The sequence below is a fragment of the Mercurialis annua genome, linkage group LG2, assembly GCF_937616625.2.
Source record: "Mercurialis annua linkage group LG2, ddMerAnnu1.2, whole genome shotgun sequence".
Taxonomy (NCBI): domain Eukaryota; kingdom Viridiplantae; phylum Streptophyta; class Magnoliopsida; order Malpighiales; family Euphorbiaceae; genus Mercurialis; species Mercurialis annua.
In genome coordinates, this window is record NC_065571.1 from 12056426 (window position 1) to 12076588 (window position 20163).

General features: G+C 33.1%; 3 protein-coding genes and 1 pseudogene across 4 annotated transcripts; 2 read left to right on the plus strand and 2 right to left on the minus strand.

The window, feature by feature from the left end:
* Positions 1 to 609: 609 nt before the first annotated feature.
* On the minus strand, positions 610 to 2327 carry LOC126669069 (11S globulin-like). The gene is made up of 4 exons (XM_050362383.2): positions 2027 to 2327; positions 1665 to 1915; positions 1101 to 1586; positions 610 to 1016 (listed from the first exon to the last, which is right to left on the minus strand). The coding sequence occupies exons 1-4, from the start codon at positions 2313 to 2315 to the stop codon at positions 624 to 626; spliced, it is 1419 nt and encodes a 472-aa protein (XP_050218340.1). The 5' UTR covers positions 2316 to 2327; the 3' UTR covers positions 610 to 623.
* A 2623-nt stretch (positions 2328 to 4950) lies between these two features.
* On the plus strand, positions 4951 to 6885 carry LOC126669065 (11S globulin-like; annotated as a pseudogene).
* A 22-nt stretch (positions 6886 to 6907) lies between these two features.
* On the minus strand, positions 6908 to 9238 carry LOC126669066 (cyclin-A1-2-like). 2 transcript variants are annotated; one of them, XM_050362378.2, is made up of 6 exons: positions 8988 to 9238; positions 8423 to 8512; positions 8224 to 8334; positions 7879 to 8071; positions 7681 to 7793; positions 6908 to 7593 (listed from the first exon to the last, which is right to left on the minus strand). In XM_050362378.2, the coding sequence occupies exons 1-6, from the start codon at positions 9144 to 9146 to the stop codon at positions 7042 to 7044; spliced, it is 1218 nt and encodes a 405-aa protein (XP_050218335.1). In that variant the 5' UTR covers positions 9147 to 9238; the 3' UTR covers positions 6908 to 7041. The 2 variants fall into 2 exon arrangements, with proteins under 2 accessions (XP_050218335.1, XP_050218336.1); XM_050362379.2 differs by lacking the exon at positions 8423 to 8512.
* A 7031-nt stretch (positions 9239 to 16269) lies between these two features.
* On the plus strand, positions 16270 to 16737 carry LOC126668187 (F-box/kelch-repeat protein At3g06240-like). Its single transcript, XM_050361399.1, has one exon. It carries the CDS (start codon positions 16270 to 16272, stop codon positions 16735 to 16737), a length of 468 nt encoding a protein of 155 aa, XP_050217356.1.
* The last annotated feature ends 3426 nt before the right edge of the window (positions 16738 to 20163 follow it).

Below are 20163 nucleotides of genomic sequence, written 5' to 3' on the forward strand. Positions count from 1 at the left end.
TTACACCAGCCTCATTTCTTTGCGTGTGCTTGTTTCATTTCCTATGGCAAGCCTTTCGCAAGTAATAAGAATTGCCAACTTCAAGGTTTGCTAACTTTTTGTAGTTGCAAAATGCTATTTAAAGTTTGGCATTTTTAACAATGGGCAATCTACTAGTTCTGCTAGATGTTCAGTTGGCTTTATCAAGAAGTTACTCGGTGCAAATTCATGGCCGTTTAGCGGCAGTCTTTAATTTCTTTTGTTTTTCTGTATGATTTAACAGCGTGTTCCACTCTGGTTTGCTGTTTGGTCAGGATTCCAGTAAAACTGTCCCCCCTATAGTAGAAAAGGTAGAGGTTTAGAAATTTGGCAGCATTCTTCCTGTTAAGAAAAATCGCAGCATTAAAAACGATGAAGCTATTTTTCTGGGAATAGTGACTGGTAATGTATAGAAAACAGAACATTTATTACCAAATTGAAGCTCTTACATTACATAAAACTAGAGACTATCAAGTTCCTTTCAGTTACAGGCCTTATAATTTATTTTCAAAAGGCTAAAAAAAGGTCTCTTCGATTGACATTAACACATCCCTCTCTGTTTTGTTTCTTTTATTATTATTATTACCATTTAACTATTTAATTCCTTAAGCAGTAGACCTCCTTCCTGACTCAGACGGTGAGCTAGCAAAGGTAGTCTCCTTCCTATTAAACTTGATCCTACTGGCATCCTCAACTGAAACCCTAAATGCATTGGCTAAGACCTCTACAGGCATGGCTCGAACAGCTGAGGTGCGTCCAGCAACATCAGAAGTCATGGCATTATCGTTGGTCTTGAAGGTAACATACTCGAACCTATCACTCTCCGCTCGTTTCACCACGATGAAGTTCTGTGGCACTGTCAAGACCTGCCCTTCCCTCACATTTCCATCGAAGACGCTATTGCCATTTTCGTCCACCACCTGAATCCTTGCCTGGCCTCTCACAGCATAGATTAAGCTGTGGGCGTTTAAGTTCCAGTGGGGCAATCTCACAGCATTCTGTGAATAACAACATACTTGTCAATTTCTAACAATTAGTTTATATAATGAATTCTGATGAGAGGGCATAGCTAATTAACTTACATTGCCTAAAACAACATGAGAAGCGCTGAGTTGGATCCAACGAAGAATAGGGAGGTTATGACTATTGACAGTGCTCAAACGGCCAACGTCGGGGACGAACACATCAGCCCGTGAGGGGTCAGCAATGTTCTCCTTCATCCTCATAGTGCAGAAAGTCTCTTCGACACCATTTCTACCTCCTATGCTTCGTTCTTGTTGCTCCATTCTTTCTTGCTGTGTCCTTGGGGGTCTGACTACTTGAAGCTGACCTTCCACCTTGATAATGTTGCCTCTGAAATCATTCTCTCCCTGAAGTTTTCTAGCCAGCTGCTCGTCTATGTTGAATGCTTCTGCAATGGCCCGTGTGTCCATTCCGCAGAACATATTGTTGCAAGAGCCTTGTTGTCTCTCGCTGGCGCGGTGGTGGGCAAATTGTGATTCACGCTCACCTTCGCGTCTGGACTGTGTCTGGAACTCCTCTTCTGGGTTACCAGCTAGATAGAAGTTCTGTTAAAAGTTCAAAAGTTAATGACTGAAACTCTTGAAGGCTTGTGAAACAAAAGTTATATATAATTATTTGCTTACCTTGGGGTTGTTGTCAAGCTGGTTTGCATTGTTAGCTGTGTCGTAGACTGAAACAGCAACAAGGCGTTCATTACCATCGTTGTAACTCCAGCTGGCTACTCCAGCTGGCAAAGCAATGACATCGCCACTACGGAAGTGACGGATCTTTTGGTGCTGTTCCTGTTCTTTTCCACTGCTGCCACTGCGTGTTTCCTGAGATTCTTGGAATGTTTCAGCGCATCCAGGAAATATAGCTCCTAACATACCTTGACCTGTATGCAAAATATGCAGAAGTTATTTCTTATAAGCTAAACACAGTATTTTTATATTGCTCTCAGGAAGAGCAATCTCGAGTAAATCACTAGTTGGCTCAGTTTAGTTACCTTGTACAATGTAGACTAGCTGTGGGGCATTGCTGTAAGCAGGCAATAAAAGGCCGTTGGGTTCAACGGTGTGCCTGGTAACAGCTAAGCCAGTGCATTGGAACTGGTCGTGGTTGGGATTCCAGGACTCGATAACACCACCTTCACACTGAATACGGTTATCCGGTTCGAGAGCATGGAGCCTGTCGAGTTGGCATTGATTTTGCTGCTGGAAAGCAGAGCGAGCAAAGGAGCTTTGAAAGAGAAAAAGAAGGCAGAGAGAAACAGAGAGAATGACTGGCTTATTCATGGTGGTGGATGGAGATGACGAATTAGCTACAACGGTTGCTCGGTATTTAAAGAAGATGAACAAGTATTGAGTCCAAAATGATAGTTAGATTAGTCATTGGTTTTCTTGGATTTGTAGGCTTCATGCCTTACATCTCATCAAATTGGTTAAGGCATGTGTCTCATAGAAAATATACGCGGAGAGCATGAGAAGACAGCAAGTAATTTGTACTTGCAGTTATTGAACTCTTGTTTTTGTACAGATCCTATGATTTTACTCACAAAATTGTTACATTTATCTGTCAACGGTCATTTATTGGTGCATTTTCACTTTGCACATTTGTTTACAGTCGCATTGTTCAAAAGTTGATGAAACTGGATTTTCTTATTGGTTTACATTTCAATGTTTATGTGGTTAATAGGTGTAAATTGTTACAAATTAATAATAAAATATTATGTGCTGCCTGAAAAGCGCAATCACACGACATGTTACACAGGTCGTATAGAATGCAGAGAGAATCCAAGACTCTAATCAAACCGAGTCGCCATGTCTCAACGCTACATGTGCTATATACAAATAAAAAAGAAGAAGCTATATCAATCTGAATTCATTCAAATGACTATATATAATTAACTATATATGCTAAGAGACGGGTTTTTTTTAGACCGATCAAGGTGAAGTTCAGACAACAAAAAACTAAATAATGCGAATTCAGCTAGATATACAAAATATAATTCAAAATCAACCAAAGAATTTACCCATGCATGTTTTGTTTTATCATATTTTATAGTTCAAAATTTAAATTGACTATACAATTTGCTATTTTTAAATATAAACAAAGAAAAATAGGTTTATATTTCAAATAAAATGTTGCAAAAACTAAAGGTAAATAGCATAGTTAAGTTTCTTAATTAAGCATGGATAAAATTAAGTTTTGTCATCTGATATACCTAGGATGTGTAACGATTCGGATATCAGAGATTGGCTATTCCATGATAGTTCATACATGTTGTTATCTTTATTTGATGTAATTTTTGTCTGATTCCGGCAACAATGACCGGTGATGGAATATACCACTAACCGGTAAAACATTTCGACAAATGTAGTTTATTATTCTCTCTAAATCCTAAAAAAGTTGCTGACCAACTTTGTATAAAAATATAGAGTCATTTTAAATCTCTAGAAGCATATGAAATGATCTTAATACTCTCTAGCCTGTACAACTTTTTTTTGATAATCTCTAGTCTACAACTAAATTTTAATCAAAATAGCATAATGCTATTTTAAAATACGATTGGTCTGTGGCAAAATTTATTTTCCTGCAGTTTTTATGGTTTTCACTATTATAGATCATGATAGTGCTTTTAAGAAATAAATCAAATGTAGTGTTGAGCGACGTGGCAATTGGGTTTGGTTAGAGTCTTGGATTCTCTCTGCATGCCAATTTGTCTTTGCTTCAATTCAGTTTTCATCGACTGTTCTCCGCGCCACATACTTTGTTTAGTGTTGATGTGGTATCAGTATCAGATACCAATAAGGGGTGTCCATTCGGTTTGAACCGAACCGAATTTTTGAGTTTTTTAAAAATCGAACCGAACCGAAATTTTAGAGGAAAAAAATCTTTCGATTGTTAAATTTTATTTTTTTTTTCATTTTTTCGGCCAAAATGCATGTATGGCAGCCGAATTCTAACACGTGGCAATTAGATTTTGCTAGTTTGATTTTGAAAACTTATTGCATACACATAATTTGACCTTGGAGGAGAGTATTTAGATTAAATTATGCATACATAGCAAATTTTCAAGTAAAATAAAAAATAAAATTCGTGTCATTTAAGAATTTTTAGTTGGAAAATCTCTCGTTAAAATTTAGTAAAAATTGAAAATATTTAAAATTTGATCACTAGAATAAATAGTTTGGATGATTACGAGATCAATTTTTATAAACATTTTAACAAGGTAACAAGGGTAATTAATTCTGAAAATCACTGAACTTTTGAGTTTTTTCATTTCAGTCACCAAACCTTTCTTTTTTTTTCATTTCGATCACTGAACTTTCATTTTTTTTTATTTTGGTATTTTCCAGCCAAAAATGTTTAGGTGGCAGCTGGAATTAATTTTTTTTAATCTGAAAACTTGCCATATATGCATTATTTGATCTAAAAACTCATTTTCAAAGTGAAATTACGTATATGTGATAAATTTTCAAAGTAAAACTTGTAAATTCCGGTTGTCACATGTCAAACTTCCGGCTGCCACCTAATCATTTTTGACCTGAAATACCAAAATGAAAAAAGTTAAAGTTCAGTGATCAAAATGAAAAAAAACATAGTTTAGTGACTAAAATGAAAAAACTCGAAAGTTCAGTGATGGTCAGGATCAATTACCCAGGTAACAACGATGGCAATGATTTTAAAACAAATGTGCAAAATGGAAATTCACTGATAAACTGAAAAAAATGATGTGCATTTGTTGAAGTTGCTGGTTCAACAGCATTGAATGTAGCATCTTATTGAAGTAAAATCACAGGATGACTGCAAAAACAAATTAATGAAAGTACAAATCACTTGATGTCTTCTCAATCTCATGTAATCAGTATGCATTTTTCTATCAAGTGTTTGAGACAGCTGCCTTAACCAATTCTATGAGATGTAAGCCAAGAAGCCTATAAATCCAAGCAAACCAATGACTAATCTAACAATCATTTCTGAACACATTACTTGTTCATCTTCTATAAATACCAACCAACCACAGTAGCTTATTTCATAATCTCTACCCCCCAGAGCCACCATGAATAAGCCTGTCGTTCTCTCGGTTTCTCTCTGCCTTCTTTTTCTCTTTCAAATCTCCTCCGCTCGCTCTTCTTTCCAGAAGCAAAACCAATGCCAACTCGACAGGCTCCATGCTCTCGAACCGGATGACCGTATTCAGTGTGAAGGCGGTGTTATCGAGTCCTGGAATCCCAACCACGACCAGTTCCAGTGCGCTGGTTTAGCTGTTACCAGGCACATTGTTGAACCCAACGGCCTTTTATTGCCTGTTTACAGCAATGCCCCAAAGCTAGTCTACATTGTTCAAGGTAATTAAGTTGAGCCAGCTTGCGAGTTACTCGAGATCTCTCTTGGTGAGAATCGTAAAAGGATATTATGTTTCGCTTATAAGTACTAACTTCTGCATATATTGCAACAGGTCAGGGTATGTTTGGGACTATATTTCCTGGATGCGCTGAAACATTCCAAGAATCTCAAGAAACACGCAGCAGCAGCAGCGGAAGAGAACAGGAACAGCATCAAAAGATCCGTCACTTCCATCGTGGCGATGTCATTGCTTTGCTGTTGCCGTCTACGACACAGCTAACAATGCAAACCAGCTTGACAATAACCCCAAGGTAAGGAAATAAATTATATATAACTTTCGTTGCACAAGCCTTTAAGAGTTAGGATCATCATTAACTTTTGAACTTGTCACAGAACTTCTATCTAGCTGGTAACCCAGAAGATGAGTTCCGGACACAATCCAGAAGGGAAGGTGAGCGTGGATCACGATTTTTGCGTCACGGTGCCAGCCAGAGACAGCAAGGCTCTTGCAACAATATGTTCTGCGGATTGGACACAAGGGCCATTGCAGAAGCATTCAACATTGACGAGCAGTTGGCTAGAAAGCTTCAAGGCGAGAACGATTTCAGAGGCAACATTATCAAGGTGGAAGGTCAGCTTCAAGTTGTCAGGCCCCCAAGGACACAACAAGAAAGACTGGAGCAACAAGAGCGTGTGCTAGAACGAAGCAGAGGAGGTAGCAATGGCGTCGAAGAAACTTTCTGCACCATGAGGATGAAGGAGAACATTGCAGATCCCTCACGGGCTGATGTGTTCATCCCCGATGTTGGCCGCTTGAGCACTGTTAATAGCCATACCCTCCCAATTCTTCGTTGGATCCAACTCAGCGCTTCTCATGTTGTTTTACGCAACGTAAGTTAATTAGCTATGCCTTCTCATCACAATTCTCATTATAAACTAATGGTTAGAAATTGACAAATATGTTGTTCACAGAATGCTGTGAGATTGCCCCACTGGAACTTAAACGCCCACAGCTTAATCTACGCTGTGAGAGGCCAGGCAAGGATTCAGGTGGTGGACGAAAATGGCAACAGCGTCTTCGATGGAAATGTAAGGGAAGGGCAGGTCTTGACAGTGCCACAAAACTTCATGGTGGTGAAACGAGCAGAGACAGATAGGTTCGAGTATGTAGCCTTCAAGACCAACGATAATGCCATGACTTCTGATGTTGCTGGACGCACCTCAGCCGTTAGAGCCATGCCAGTCGAGGTCTTAGCCAATGCATTTAGGGTTTCAGTTGAGGATGCCAGTAGGATCAAGTTCAATAGGCAGGAGACTACCTTCGCGAGCTCACGGTCTCAGTCAGAAAGGAGGTCTACTGCTTGAGGAGTTAAATTGTTAAATAATAATGGTAATAAAAGAAACAAAACAGAGAGGAATGTGTTAAAGTTTTGAAAAATAAATTCTAAGGCCTCTAGTTTTATGTAATGTAAGAGCTTCAACTTGGTAATAAATGTTCCCTTTTCATTAACATTACCAGCCACTATGCGAACATCTCTGGACAAAACCAATTTTTATGCAATTTCATGTTCAATTATGCATTTAACAAGGACAAATTTGAAATATATTTATGAAACTCATCTAAAAATTAGTCCTAAAAAGTCATGACAAAAATACATGTATTTTACTGAACTAGTCTTGTTTTTCCTTGTCAATCTTCAGACAGCACATATACTTGTTGAGAAAAGACTTCATCTTGCCAACTTTAACTTTTTCTTGTGCATCATCACTTTCAAATCCACTAGGAAACTGAGATGGATCTAATACAAGTTCCTCTTCCTTCACACCCATCATCCACTTCAATTCTTCCATTACTTTCTCTGATCTTATTCTTTCTTTTTCTTTACTCTGACGAGCTTCCTCCACTAACTCTTCCATTACTTTTCTCACGTCGATCTCATTTTCGCGTTTCTTATGCTCACGAGCTTTAACCATTAACTCTTCCATTATTTTGCTGATGTCCGTCCCAGTTTCTTCCTTGAACATCGGCTCTTTTCCAGGTCGGTGTCGTAATGGTTCAGAATTATCTTCTTCTGTGTCTGATGATGATTCTGATGAACTTTCAGGCAGTTTTTCTGCTGCTGATGTCTCCCCTGCTACTACATTTCGCTCTGAAAACGGGATTAGCTTTTGATTGCACATATCGAACATCCGTTCCACGCAGTGTCTTACTGCATTTTCGTCCTGAAAAATTCAATCATACCTATAAATCAGGCTTGAATCTAGCAGTGTTATGGAGCTGTGAATGATTGATTTATTTAGTTTTCTTACCAGGTGGACACGGCCTTGTAGTAGAGCTTGCAGGCAGGCAGGGTCCTTATAGTAAGAAGCCAGAACAGCTGATGCTGCTACGACTGAGGGATTGTATCGCGCTAAGCGTATATCTGAAACAAAAATTATTATTAATCGAAATCAATTTGAACCTGTAAATAATATGATCATATTGCTATACGACAGCTACTGTCTTACCTCCATGTGATTGAATTATAATATCTTTGACATTTGGTTTGACATTCGGTTCTGCAACTAAGGACTCGAAGTAGGATCTGAAGCATAATGCAGTTACGGAACGCAGGTTATAATCAAGCGCATGGAGAATGAGAATCTCAACCTTCAGGACATCGTTTTCATTGACAATAACAAGTTTTGGCATTTTATTAGCCTGTTCAAGAAAATGGCAAAGCATTATTGAGTTGATCAACATATCATCGTATTTTTCAATAATATCAAATTCTACGAACTAAGAACTAAGTTCACACAAGTATTTCTCGAACAACAGTGTAAGAAACGGAAAATCTGCGAAAGTAAAGATACCAGAAATTTTCTGTATGTGAAGGCGTTGCTGGTTCTCATTTTCAAGGCTAGACCAAGGCAACAGATTGCAGTGATACGCCAACGGTAGTTAAATTCATTATTCTCCAAAATCTGATACAAGAATTTCAAGTCAGTACAGTAGAATTAGTAGAGACTGATAAAATTGCAAAATTGTACAGGAAAATATTGATTATCATACCGGCAGGTTATCATTTACTGAAATAAATCTGTCGAAGTAGTGCATAGCGAGATATGGACCGCAGTGACTGATGTGGTCAGTATGCACAATCTGCAATATGTTTCGCAGATTAAATGCTTGAAATGAGCACAGCAAAAGTTTTTCTTACACTAATCATAGAGATGAAAGAAAATGAATGCATTGAACGGAAAACTAGCTTCTCTATTTTCTCAGTAACCAAACACAAATAGATATATTCAAGAACCAAGAACCAAGAACCAAAGACCATAAGCATAAAGATTTAATTTCAATAAAATCAAAAACCCGATATAAATTCATACATAAAGAAACCGAAAACTAAGCGAAATTAACTACTGCATACATTAAAATTCTTTCTTTCGATCGAGAAATTACAATCAGAATGATTCTTGTATACAAAATAAAAAGATTCTTGAATCCAAGAACCAATTAAAGCAAGAAAATACACTATAAAGAACTAACATTACATCAAGAAATAACATTAAATCAAGAAATAACATAAATTAAAGAATTAATTAATAAAAATCAAAGAAAAAGAATGACATACTTTAACAAACAAGTCTGCAACATTATATCTAAGACGCATCTTCTGTTCAGTGCTAAAAGCCTCAAAACTCAAAGCTGGGGACTCCATAATACAGTTTTCTTCAAGTGCTTTCTCCTCGTTGTCCAGTAGTGATGGGTTCTCGATATAGAATTTTACCATTTTTCTGTTTGGCTGGAGAGAAAAGAAAAGAAAAGAAAAGAAAATGAAGAGAGGGTTTGTGTTTGTATAGTTATGTGTATATATAAGTCTCTGTTTTCAGTATCAGGGAGTTAGTTATGCATTATAACGGCTTCCTAGATCTAGTGACAAGTAATTTTATGCCACGTTTACAGTTGCCACGTATGCACAGTGGCATCTATCTTAAAGTATCAATTTGCACCTTTAACTTGCAGGCAATTAACCAATTAACACCCATCTTAACTTTTATTTGTATCAATTTGATCACTGGACTTGTGAATTTTTATAATTTAGATGATAGTATTCATTTCTTACTCTACAATTAAGGGTCGGAATTTTAGAATTATTTGATAACAGCATTTCAAATTCTATTAATATGACTTTTATGTTCTTAATATTTTTAAGATCAATGATACTATTAATTGAAAAAATTCATTTTTATATCTAATTAAATTCAAGAATAGTCTAAATTACAAAGTTTGTTACTATAAATAATAGGCCAAATGTCGTAAAAAGGCCAAACCTTTCATAAAAGTTTCACAAAAGTCATGACCTTTCAATTATGTCGATTTTGGCCAAAAACAAATTATTTGGTTTCAGTTGTGGCCAACTCTCAATTTGATTTCAATTTGCCTATGTGGCGCCTATGTGACGACTATGTGGCATGCCAAATATTGAAAGGTCAGGACTTTTGTGAAAACAAATAATCCATTTTTGGCCAAAATTGACAAAATTGAAAGGTCAGGACTTTTGTGGAACCAAATAATCAGTTTTTGGCCAAAATCGACAAAATTGAAAGGTCAGAACTTTTGTGAAACTTTTGTGAATGTTTGGCCTTTTTATAACATTTGGCCTAAATAATAACCACATTAGATAAAAAATGGATTGGGATTCCCTCAAGTTCATTTCAACTTGAGGGGTCATGTTCAATAAATCTACACCGTTCATTACCAAATGAATGGTGTAGATTAAAAAAATACAATTTTAATCAAATTGATCTACACCATCCATTTTATAATGAATGGTGTAGATCGTGAACATTACCCCCTCAAGCAATTTGAGGGGATCCTAATTCAAAAAAAATACATTTGTCTATTTTTTGACCAAAAAACTTTTTTAAACTTTTATTTACCACAATACACACTTTTACAAAAAATTATCAAAAATCTACTAGTTATCCATAAAACAGGGTAATTGATCCTGACCATCACTGAAGTTTCAAGTTTTTTTTATTTCAGTCACTGAACTATTTTTTTTTCCTTTTAATCATTGAACTTTAAATTTTTTTCATTTTGGTATTTCTGGCCAAAAATGCTTAGATGCAGCCAGAAGTTGACATGTGGCAACCGGATTTTGCTAGTTTTACTTTGAAAATTTAGCACAAATAAATAATTTTACTTTGAAAATGAGTTTTTAGGTCAAATTATGCATACATGACAAGTTTTTAGATGAAAAAAAATATATTCCGGCTGACACCTAAGCATTTTTGGCTGGAAAATATCAAAATGAAAAATAATGAAAGTTCAGTGATCAAAAAGAAAAAAAAATAGTTCAGTGACTAAAATGAAAAAACTTGAAACTTTAGTGACCTTCAGGATCAATTACCCCCATAAAACATCTACCGATTTTTTTTTTGTTAAAATAGGTGCAAACGGTTATTTTCATGAAAAAAAATAAAACAAGCGTATTTGCACAAACATGTTGACCAAAGAGATGCGTATATAAAAAGGGAAAATTAGAAAACTATATAAAAAGCAAAAATATTACAATTTTTAACCCTAAACATTCAACTTGATTTTTTGTACTCCAGCATGTTTTTTCTTGATTTTCCTATCCTGTTGTTTTTTTTATACTCTGCCGTTTTGAATTTCATATTCAATTTTTCTTATAAAAAAACTTTCAGTTCAGTTTCAAAATTTTCAGCTTAATCACAATTGCACAGATTGATTTATCAAATTATATCATTATTTCTTAAAAATTAATTGTGACTAAATTTATGTTAAAAAAGGCTCTGTTCCGGCCCTTGCCGAGTCGCATCCCCTGAAATGTGTCGAGAGATATCATTGCCTGCTATTACCAGATATGATGTTAATGTCAAAATCAAAGCATTTGAAGAATCATTGGTGGCATTCATCAATGGAGATATATGGGTGATGAAAGAGTATATTACTGGTGAATGGATGAAGTTAACAACAGTTGAAAATGTTGGAACAGAGGTGCTTGAGTTTAGAGATAATGGTGAAGTATTGATTAGGTTCGAAAAAGAACAATGCATAGCCTCGTATAATATAATGAATCGACGCAGAAAAAATTTGATTGTTTTGAGCAGTAATTATGAAAGAATTCGTGGTTATAGACATGTGGAGAGCCTAGCATTACTTGACAAAGGTAATGATATTTCAAACCACCTACCAACTACCTAAATGAGATTATGGGCGTCACGGAGGTGCGGCTTTTGGGAGAGAAGACGGTGTAGTGTCACCGCTGCAGGGCGAAGTTAGCAAAGTGGTGCTAACACATGCAAATGAGCAAAAGATTTGAGAAATTATTCACTTAACTTTTGTGTTTTTATTTTTTATATTTGAAATTCGTTTGATCTTAATAAATCTGGACAATGATAAGTCTAAGATGAAAATGAGACTAATGTTTGGTATTTTCTATATGTTAATACCAATTTGGATCAAACTATATATGTCTGAATGTCCATTGAAAACTTTGTGCTTCAACCCGATCCATAACTTATTTTTACATTAATTATCTGTCTGTGCTTCATGAAATGCTACTGTACTTTTAACCGAGCATACTCTGGAAGTATGAAGTTCATGAATTTCCAACCCTTTTCATTTTAAATTCCTGCAATGCGAGAGTGCTATCAAGGTTCTCGGAGTCTAGGTTCCCCTGCTTTTTATACTGATGTTATTGGTAAGGCTTTCTGTTTAGACTTCTGTTTGCGTTTGTCTCTGATTAATAATTAATTCCACATTTGTTTATATGTTAAAAGTACATTTTTATGCTTATAAACTATGATGCACAGAAACCTTATTTAGGGTGAGTTTTCTACTTTCGGAAACTCTCAGGAACTCGTTGGAAACATTTCGGGGCCGTTTCCGTAAACACTAAAAGTTGGAAACCTATTTCCTATATAGAAAAAAAAAATTCTTAAATGGTTAAAAAAATCCTAAAAGATAACCTATATAAATATAGGAACCTAATCAATATCCAATTACTCATAATCGTTATTTGTCAATAACAAATTAGGCATATTTGTTTATATTTTTTCTTTCTCGATACTCGTACAAATTATTTATGGAATTTATTAATAATTATAAAAAGATCGGTTGAATAAATTTCAGTAATTAAATTTTATTTTTTGTAATAAATTTATTCAACCAATATTTTCAAAATTATTTTATACTACTATTTTAAAGGCATTTGTTTTTTTATAAAAAAACCCCAACTAGCTCTATTGGCTGTTGTGACTGGCTCAGGGCCTTAGGCAAATGGCTAAAGAAACTATCTGGAACGATAATTTACAAACGACACCGTTATTACCAAAAAGCGTGGCATATTAGGGCAGGGCGAAAAATAAAGTAACAGGAATACAAATACTGACTTGTCCATATAAAACTTGTTAAAGAAGCTGCTTATGTTTTTGGCTTAATTCCTTAAAAAACCCCCACCTTGCAATTTTTCTTCGTTTATACCCTGATCTTGTAAAAACACCATTTATACCCAATTTTAGGTTTTTATGTTTCATCCCTACCCAAAAGCATTAAATTGTACTCTTTTCATTTGGAAAAGAGTTTAAAAAATACTTTTTTCTATTTTAAAAAATACAAATAAATCCTTAAACTTAAAAAATAATCAAATACATCCAAATAATTAATTAATTTTTTTAATTTTATAAAATTAAAAAAAATATTTTATTTTTAATTTTTTTGTCGGAAATATTTTTTAAAAAAATTAAAAAAAAATTCGGAAATATTTTTGAAAAAAATTATTATTATTTTTAATTTTTTTAAAGAAGATGGTATTTTGTACAATTAATAACATTAATATCTAATTAGTATATAAGTTAAAAATGAAGGATTGTTTTTAACTCTTTTTCAAATAAAAAGAGTATAATTTAGAGAAAGTCACAAAAATACCATAAAATGACTCTTCCTTTTCACTTTTTACCAAAACTCTTAAATGTTTACATGGCCACCACCTTGTTTTCATTCATACAATTGTGCTGACATCAGCGTGCATAATACATCAACATGATGCCACTGACATCAAGTGTACCAAGTGACACGCGGGTCACACATGTGATGTTATTTGTTTTTCTTTTTTCAATTGAACAAACACTTGTATTACATATATATTTTAACACTGAAATTGAATCTTGTAAAATTCTTTATAACATATTTATTTAAATTTTAATTTTAATTTTAATTTTATATTTTAAATTTTAAATTGTAAAATATCAGTGTTAATCTTAATTCTAAAAATATTAATATATAAATTTTATAAATATAAAAATGCACAAATAATATAATTTTAAAATAATTAATTTTATGAATTACAGATATATGATTGATACACGCCGAACACGGTTCTGATGTATAAGTAATATATATTATGTATAAATTATATATCATAGATGTATTTATTAAGTATATTAAAAATATATACATATATTATATATAAATTATATATTAACGATGTATATATTTAAATACATTTAAAAAATGTATCTATCATGTATAAATTATGTATCACCAATGTATCTATTAAGTACATTTAAAAAATATATCTATCATGTATAAATTATGTATCTGCGATGTATCTATTAAGTAAATTTAAAAATGTATCTATTGTGTATAATTAGCAGTAAAAATGTATTTATCATATATAAATTATGTATGAAAGATATATCAAATATGTATTTAAAATTTTGTAATAAAATTAAAAAAATATGTAAAAAAATACTCCCTCCGTCCCACTCTAATTGACAAAATATGGAGTTTTTGGTGTCCCATTCTAATTGACAAAACTAACTTAACTATAATTTTTTTCTTTAACTTTCCATCTTTACCCTCATTTAAATTTAAACTTTTTATGGAAAAATGGTGAATATTTAATGAAAATTTGACTAACATACTAATAGTATTAATTAGCTCCATTATCAATAGAGGGATATAGAAGTAACTATCTATGTCATTTATTAGTTTGTATTGGTTATTGTAATTTAGTTATTTTGTCAATTAGAGTGGGACGGAGGAAGTATGTATATTATGTATAAACTATGTATCAACGATGTATATATTAAATACATTTTAAAAATGTTTCTATCATGTTTAATATTTTTTTTTTATAAATATCACGTATAACTTATGTATCGGAGATATATTACATATGTATCAGACATGTATCAAATATGTATCGGATATGTATCAAACATTATTTTTCAAATACCTTTTGTATGTTTTAATTATTTCTTTATTTTTTTACGTAAATTAAATTCATCGTGTGTATTTTTTTGAAAGGAAATTGAATATGTATCAAATATATACTTAATGGTATCAGAGATGTATCAACTATGTATCAAAGATGTATCATATATGTATCGGAGATGTATCTGTTATATAAAATTTGATGATGATCTATTTAAATATATTTTTTCAAATGCCTTGTTTTATGATTATGATATGTATATGATATCTTTCTTCTTTTCCTGCTTAGGAATATATTAATTATTAAAAACATAATAGAGAAAGATTGTGGAAAAAGAAAAAAAAATCAATGTCAATGTAAAATGATTAATAAAGTTGATTTGTACAACTCCAACCATTGCTCAAGTTTCTTTGTCACAAGTAATTCAACAGTTGACAGCGATAAATAGTCTCATATACTCTAATACAAAAATAATTTTTAAACCATTGTATTTATTTAACATTTGATGCACTCTTTATCTTTTGTCAGTTGTGTTCATGTGCACAAACTCTTTTATCTTCACTGCTTAATTTTTTGTTTGCTAAAAATTTATCAATTCTTATATTCTCTCGAACCATGCACACCTCTAATATCAGTTATAACATTTATATTAGCACTGATTAATTAAATTTTAATCGTTAGTGGAGATTATATATAAAAGATAAAATTAATAAAATTTAAATATTATGAATTAAAAAATATGCTAAATAGATTATAATTTTATGTATATTTAATTTTTAATATTTAATACACCGCAGAATATAAAAATTAAATAAAAATAAAACTAGGGGCCAAACGTACATCATAATATGTATTGTTTAATTGATTGTCCTAAAAATATGGTGCAAAATAAAACAACAACTAGGGCTGATTGCGAAGAAGAAACCGAACCACAAGCAGCTAATGTAATTATTGTCGTTGCTCAGTTAAAATAAAAAAGCCACTTATTTTTTAGAAATAAAAAGTAAAGAATTGGTAATATAAACAGGGAAAAATAACAAAGGAAGAAGGTAACATGATGGGGTAGTTAAAGAAATAAGGTGGGACACGTGTAAGCTTGAGAGTAAGATGATGTTGGATGAAAACAAATAGAGAATATTGGCATTAAAGTTAAAATAATGGTACAAATATAAAGTCTATATATTTTTTTGTATTTGATGAAATATGGAGCCTTTTTTCTTGTTTTCTTGTTATTTTCTCTATAATTTAATGCTTTTGCGTAGAGATGAAACATAAAAACTCAAAATTGGGTACAAATGTGTTTTTACAAGGTCAGGATATAAACAAAAAAAAAATACAAGGTGGGGGCTTTTTAAGGAATTAAGCCTATGTTTTTATGAGGCTTATTCAACTTAAACGTGGAAGAACATAGTATAAATATTGGTCTGGTTTGTGAATATTTTCCCCAGAATGAAAAAGATTCAGGTCTGTGAATACTTTCCTGAAGAGATTGTGGTGCAAATATTAAGCAGATTGCCTGCCAAGTCTGTTTTGAAATTCACCTGTGTCTGCAAGTTATGGAATTCTATCATCAAAAATCCTGATTTCATCTCTACTTTCTCATCAAACAAAACATCACACATACATGTTTTTGCTTCACTCTGAGGGGTATAATTACAAATACTCTATGCGTTTCGACAACAGAGATTTCGATGACTACCTGTCTCTCCAACCCCTTTTCGACCCGGCCAACGACGTCTATAAAGTGGTTCTGGTTGGCTCTAATAATGGTCTTGTCTGTCTCTATTATGCCTATACCAAAGATCCAGGCAGCATACATAAGTTGGTTATTTGGAACCCTTCAATTAGAAAATTGTTGCTCATACCTCAACCTAGCCCTCTTTTTTTTTCTCCGAGTTATGAAAAATTAATTGGGTTTGGGTTTGATTCCAGAACCGATGATTACAAATTGTTATTGACTCGGTTTTCGATGAACCCTATTAAAGATGTGGTTCTCTATTCACTAAACTCTAATTCTTGGAAACAAATCACTCATGTTGCTCTTAACTACACAAGGGGCAGTAATATGCCTGAGACTACTCCAGCTTTCGTGGATGGCAGGTTCCTTTGGTCTGTAATTGCGGACAAGGGGTAGTAATATGTACTGTTGGTTTTTGACTTAACAGACGAGATGTTTCGAGAGATATCACTGCCTGAATGTTTCGTAAATGATGGATTGTTATACATAGATGTGCAAATGAAAGCATTTGGACAATCATCAATCGCCGTTATCCATGAAAATCATGGATACGAGTCAGATATATGGGTGATGAAAGAGTACAATAGTGGTGAATGGATGAAGCTGACAACAATTGGAAAACTCTGGAGAGGAAATGTAGAGGTGCTTGAGTTTAGGGATAATGGTGAAATATTGGTTTTTTTTCATAGGGGACAATTCCTAGCCACGTACAATATAAAGAATGGACGCGTAAAAAATCTGATAGGTTCGAGCACTAAAAACAAGGTAAGGATTTTTGGTTATAGGCTTGTGGAGAGCCTAGCATTGCTTGACAATGGTAATGTTATTTCAAGCCCGCTATTCCTAGAGACTAGCTAAACTTCGACTATGGTCGTCACACAGGAGTGAGTTTTGAGAGAGGAGATGGTGTAGTGTCATCGCTGCTGCAGGGCGAAGTTAGCAAAAATGCAACTGAGGTAGTTTCTGTTAAGCAGAGGCTTTGAGAAATCTGTCTGTTTCTATTGATGTTTTTATAATATGGTAGTTATGTTACTTTGATATTATGTTTTTTTTTTTGAATTATAATTGCAAAATAGACTCCGGATTGCATTTTGTTGATGTTATCAATGGTGAATGTGATTTGAGATTAGATTGGTACTGTGCCTTGTGGGAGTACTGTTGCTTTATAATTCTACTGTTGTTTCTGCTGCTTCCTTTTCTGTAAATTCATTTCAACTTAAATTCCACACAGCAAGTTTAAGATTGCAATGAAATTAATATTTGGTGTTATCTCAATAAATTATCTGCCTTTTCTGTTTTATACTACCAGTTAGGATCTAATTATCTCTGAATGAGTCATATATTTATCTTTAAATGGGCAGAGCTGGCCACAGCCGGCAGTTGGTCAAACCCGACATCAATAGGGAAGGTTGGTTGCAGACCAGTTCAATAGGAGTGTCAAAATGGGTTGTCGGGTCGTGTTCCTGTCGTGTCGACCCACTCTGTTGACACGATTAGGGTCAACACGAACACGATCCATTTAATTAATCGTGTTAAAATTTCCAACCCTAACACGACACGAATTTTAAACGAGTGACACGCCACGACACGATTAACACGTTAAGATAAATGGGTAACACGATTAACACAATTACACGGCTAACACGACACGATTAACACGACCCACTTAACATTTAAGAATTTTTTTCAATCATATAAATATAATTTTAACTTCAAATTTATCAATTAATTTTCAAATTGTAAAATTTTAATTTAATTGATTTATTTTTATATTAATATAATTAATTTAGTAATTTTATTATATATTTTTTATAATTATAACTATTTTATTTTTATATTATTATAAATAATAGAATTCATAAATGGGTTAGGTGGGTTATATGGGTTCGTGAGTCAACTCGTGACACGACCCATTTATTTCGTGTCATAAACGGGTTGACATGTTTTCGATACGAACCCGCTAAGCTTCAACCCGAATTTGCCAAATTTACGGGTTAGACGAATCGTGTTATCATGTCATGATCCATTTTGACACCCTTAGTTCAATAATTCTTGTTCCAAAAATTACGATTGTTGAATGTAATTGAGATACGATTGTGAATGTTGCCTTGTTGGATGCTGTTGTACTGCTCTTAGTCTTTTAGTTTTTGTGTCCAGTTGCTTTATATTTTTATCGACTTTTCTTCATTGGAATTCAGTTCAACTTAATAAATCTGTTCGAAAATAAATTTAAGATGGAAATGTGACTAACTTTTGGTATTTTCTGAATAAATTATGTGTTTATACCAATTTGGATCTAATTATGCTCGAATGAGAATGAGTTGGTTTGTGTTACCAAAATTTGGATGCGGTAATACCTAAAAATTGTCTAATTATCCAAGGGCACGTCTGATATTATTGTTCAAATTGTAAGATTCCGAAATTTTAATTTTGTATGTTTTTTATTTGTTTGTTAATATTAACAGAATATGAATTCCTGGTATGTTCTTTAATATATGGAATTAAGCAAGTAGGAACATCTTTGAAGGAGCACGATGACATTGTAACTTGTAAGAATAAGAATTAGATAAAACTTACAGAGTTGCACTAAGTACATTTTATTACAATCAAATAAAACTTGGAGTTGAGAAAAGTAGAACAAAATGAAGAATTTCAGAGTATAAAGCTTGAACCCAGAAGTCAGGATGAACATTATTAGATTCTGTTGCAAAGACAAAGGGGGCAATCCCATATGCCTGAAAATTCAAACATGAATATTAATCATCAGATAAGGGAAGAATTAACAGCACCAAATTACACAAAATATATTAACTACTATGTGCAACAGAACTCCCCATAGTCCGACTATGAACGCAGCTGCTGCCATGACTACAGGACCAGTGACAAATCTAACTGCCATTCACTAAGTAAGGCCAATGAGACTGGAATAAGTATTAGAATTTTGATTAGCTCTCTCCGTACCATAACAAGAATTAGTCTTGTCATAACACTAGTTGGTGGCATGGAAAAACTTCTGCAACTCAGTAAATTCTTTTATAAAACATAGTAATCGAGAAGAAAAACGGATCCTAACCATTTCATTTGACGTCTGATCAACATAATTTGTAAAATCCTGCTTAAAAAGCAGAGAAGGTTAAAAACATTACGAAACCGGAATAATAATTCCATGATACGAACTAAAGATCAAATGACAACATAGACAAAGTGAATTTCTTCCGTAAACAAATTAGTTCATTAGGGGTAGGGGTGGGCAAAAAAACCGGTCAAACCGATTAACCGAACCGAAACCGAAAACCTGAACCGGAAAATGCGGTTAACCGGTCCAACGGTTTAGGTTTAGGTTTTGATTTTTAGTTTTCATGGTTAATGGTTTAGGTTTAGGTTTTGGATTTCTAAAAACCGTGGTTAATCGGTTAATCGGTTTATATATATATTCATATATTTTTAATAATTAATTAGATATATTTTATGATCTGTAAAATAATATGGATTTTATCATATACATAATAAAATCTAATTATAAAAATATATTGACATATATTTTATTTAGGAATATTTATATATTTTAGGAGAATTTATATATGAAAATATTTTAAAAGAAATTTGTTTTCCTTATTAAAATATTTACTTAACAGAAATAGGAATATTTAAGCATATAAATAGTAGAAAATGGACGTGCGCAACACCACAAACAATTCAAAAAATACAAACCTAGCTTTAATATTACTCATAAATTATTTATAAATAATAATAGTTTTAAATATTTGCATTGACTTAACTATTTATAGGATAGTTTAGATTTATATTTTTAATATAATTTGA

Coding starts and splice junctions, on each gene's coding strand:
- LOC126669069 (XM_050362383.2), bottom strand. CDS start 2,315: ATGAATAAGCCAGTCATTCTCTCTGTTTCTCTCTGCCTTCTTTTTCTC. Junction 1,916..2,026: donor GCTAGTCTACATTGTACAAG/GTAACTAAACTG, acceptor TTTTGCATACAG/GTCAAGGTATGTTAGGAGCT. Junction 1,017..1,100: donor CTCATGTTGTTTTAGGCAAT/GTAAGTTAATTA, acceptor TGTTATTCACAG/AATGCTGTGAGATTGCCCCA.
- LOC126669066 (XM_050362378.2), bottom strand. CDS start 9,146: ATGGTAAAATTCTATATCGAGAACCCATCACTACTGGACAACGAGGAG. Junction 7,794..7,878: donor TATAATTCAATCACATGGAG/GTAAGACAGTAG, acceptor TTTTTGTTTCAG/ATATACGCTTAGCGCGATAC. Junction 7,594..7,680: donor TACAAGGCCGTGTCCACCTG/GTAAGAAAACTA, acceptor TGAATTTTTCAG/GACGAAAATGCAGTAAGACA.
- LOC126668187 (XM_050361399.1), top strand. CDS start 16,270: ATGCGTTTCGACAACAGAGATTTCGATGACTACCTGTCTCTCCAACCC.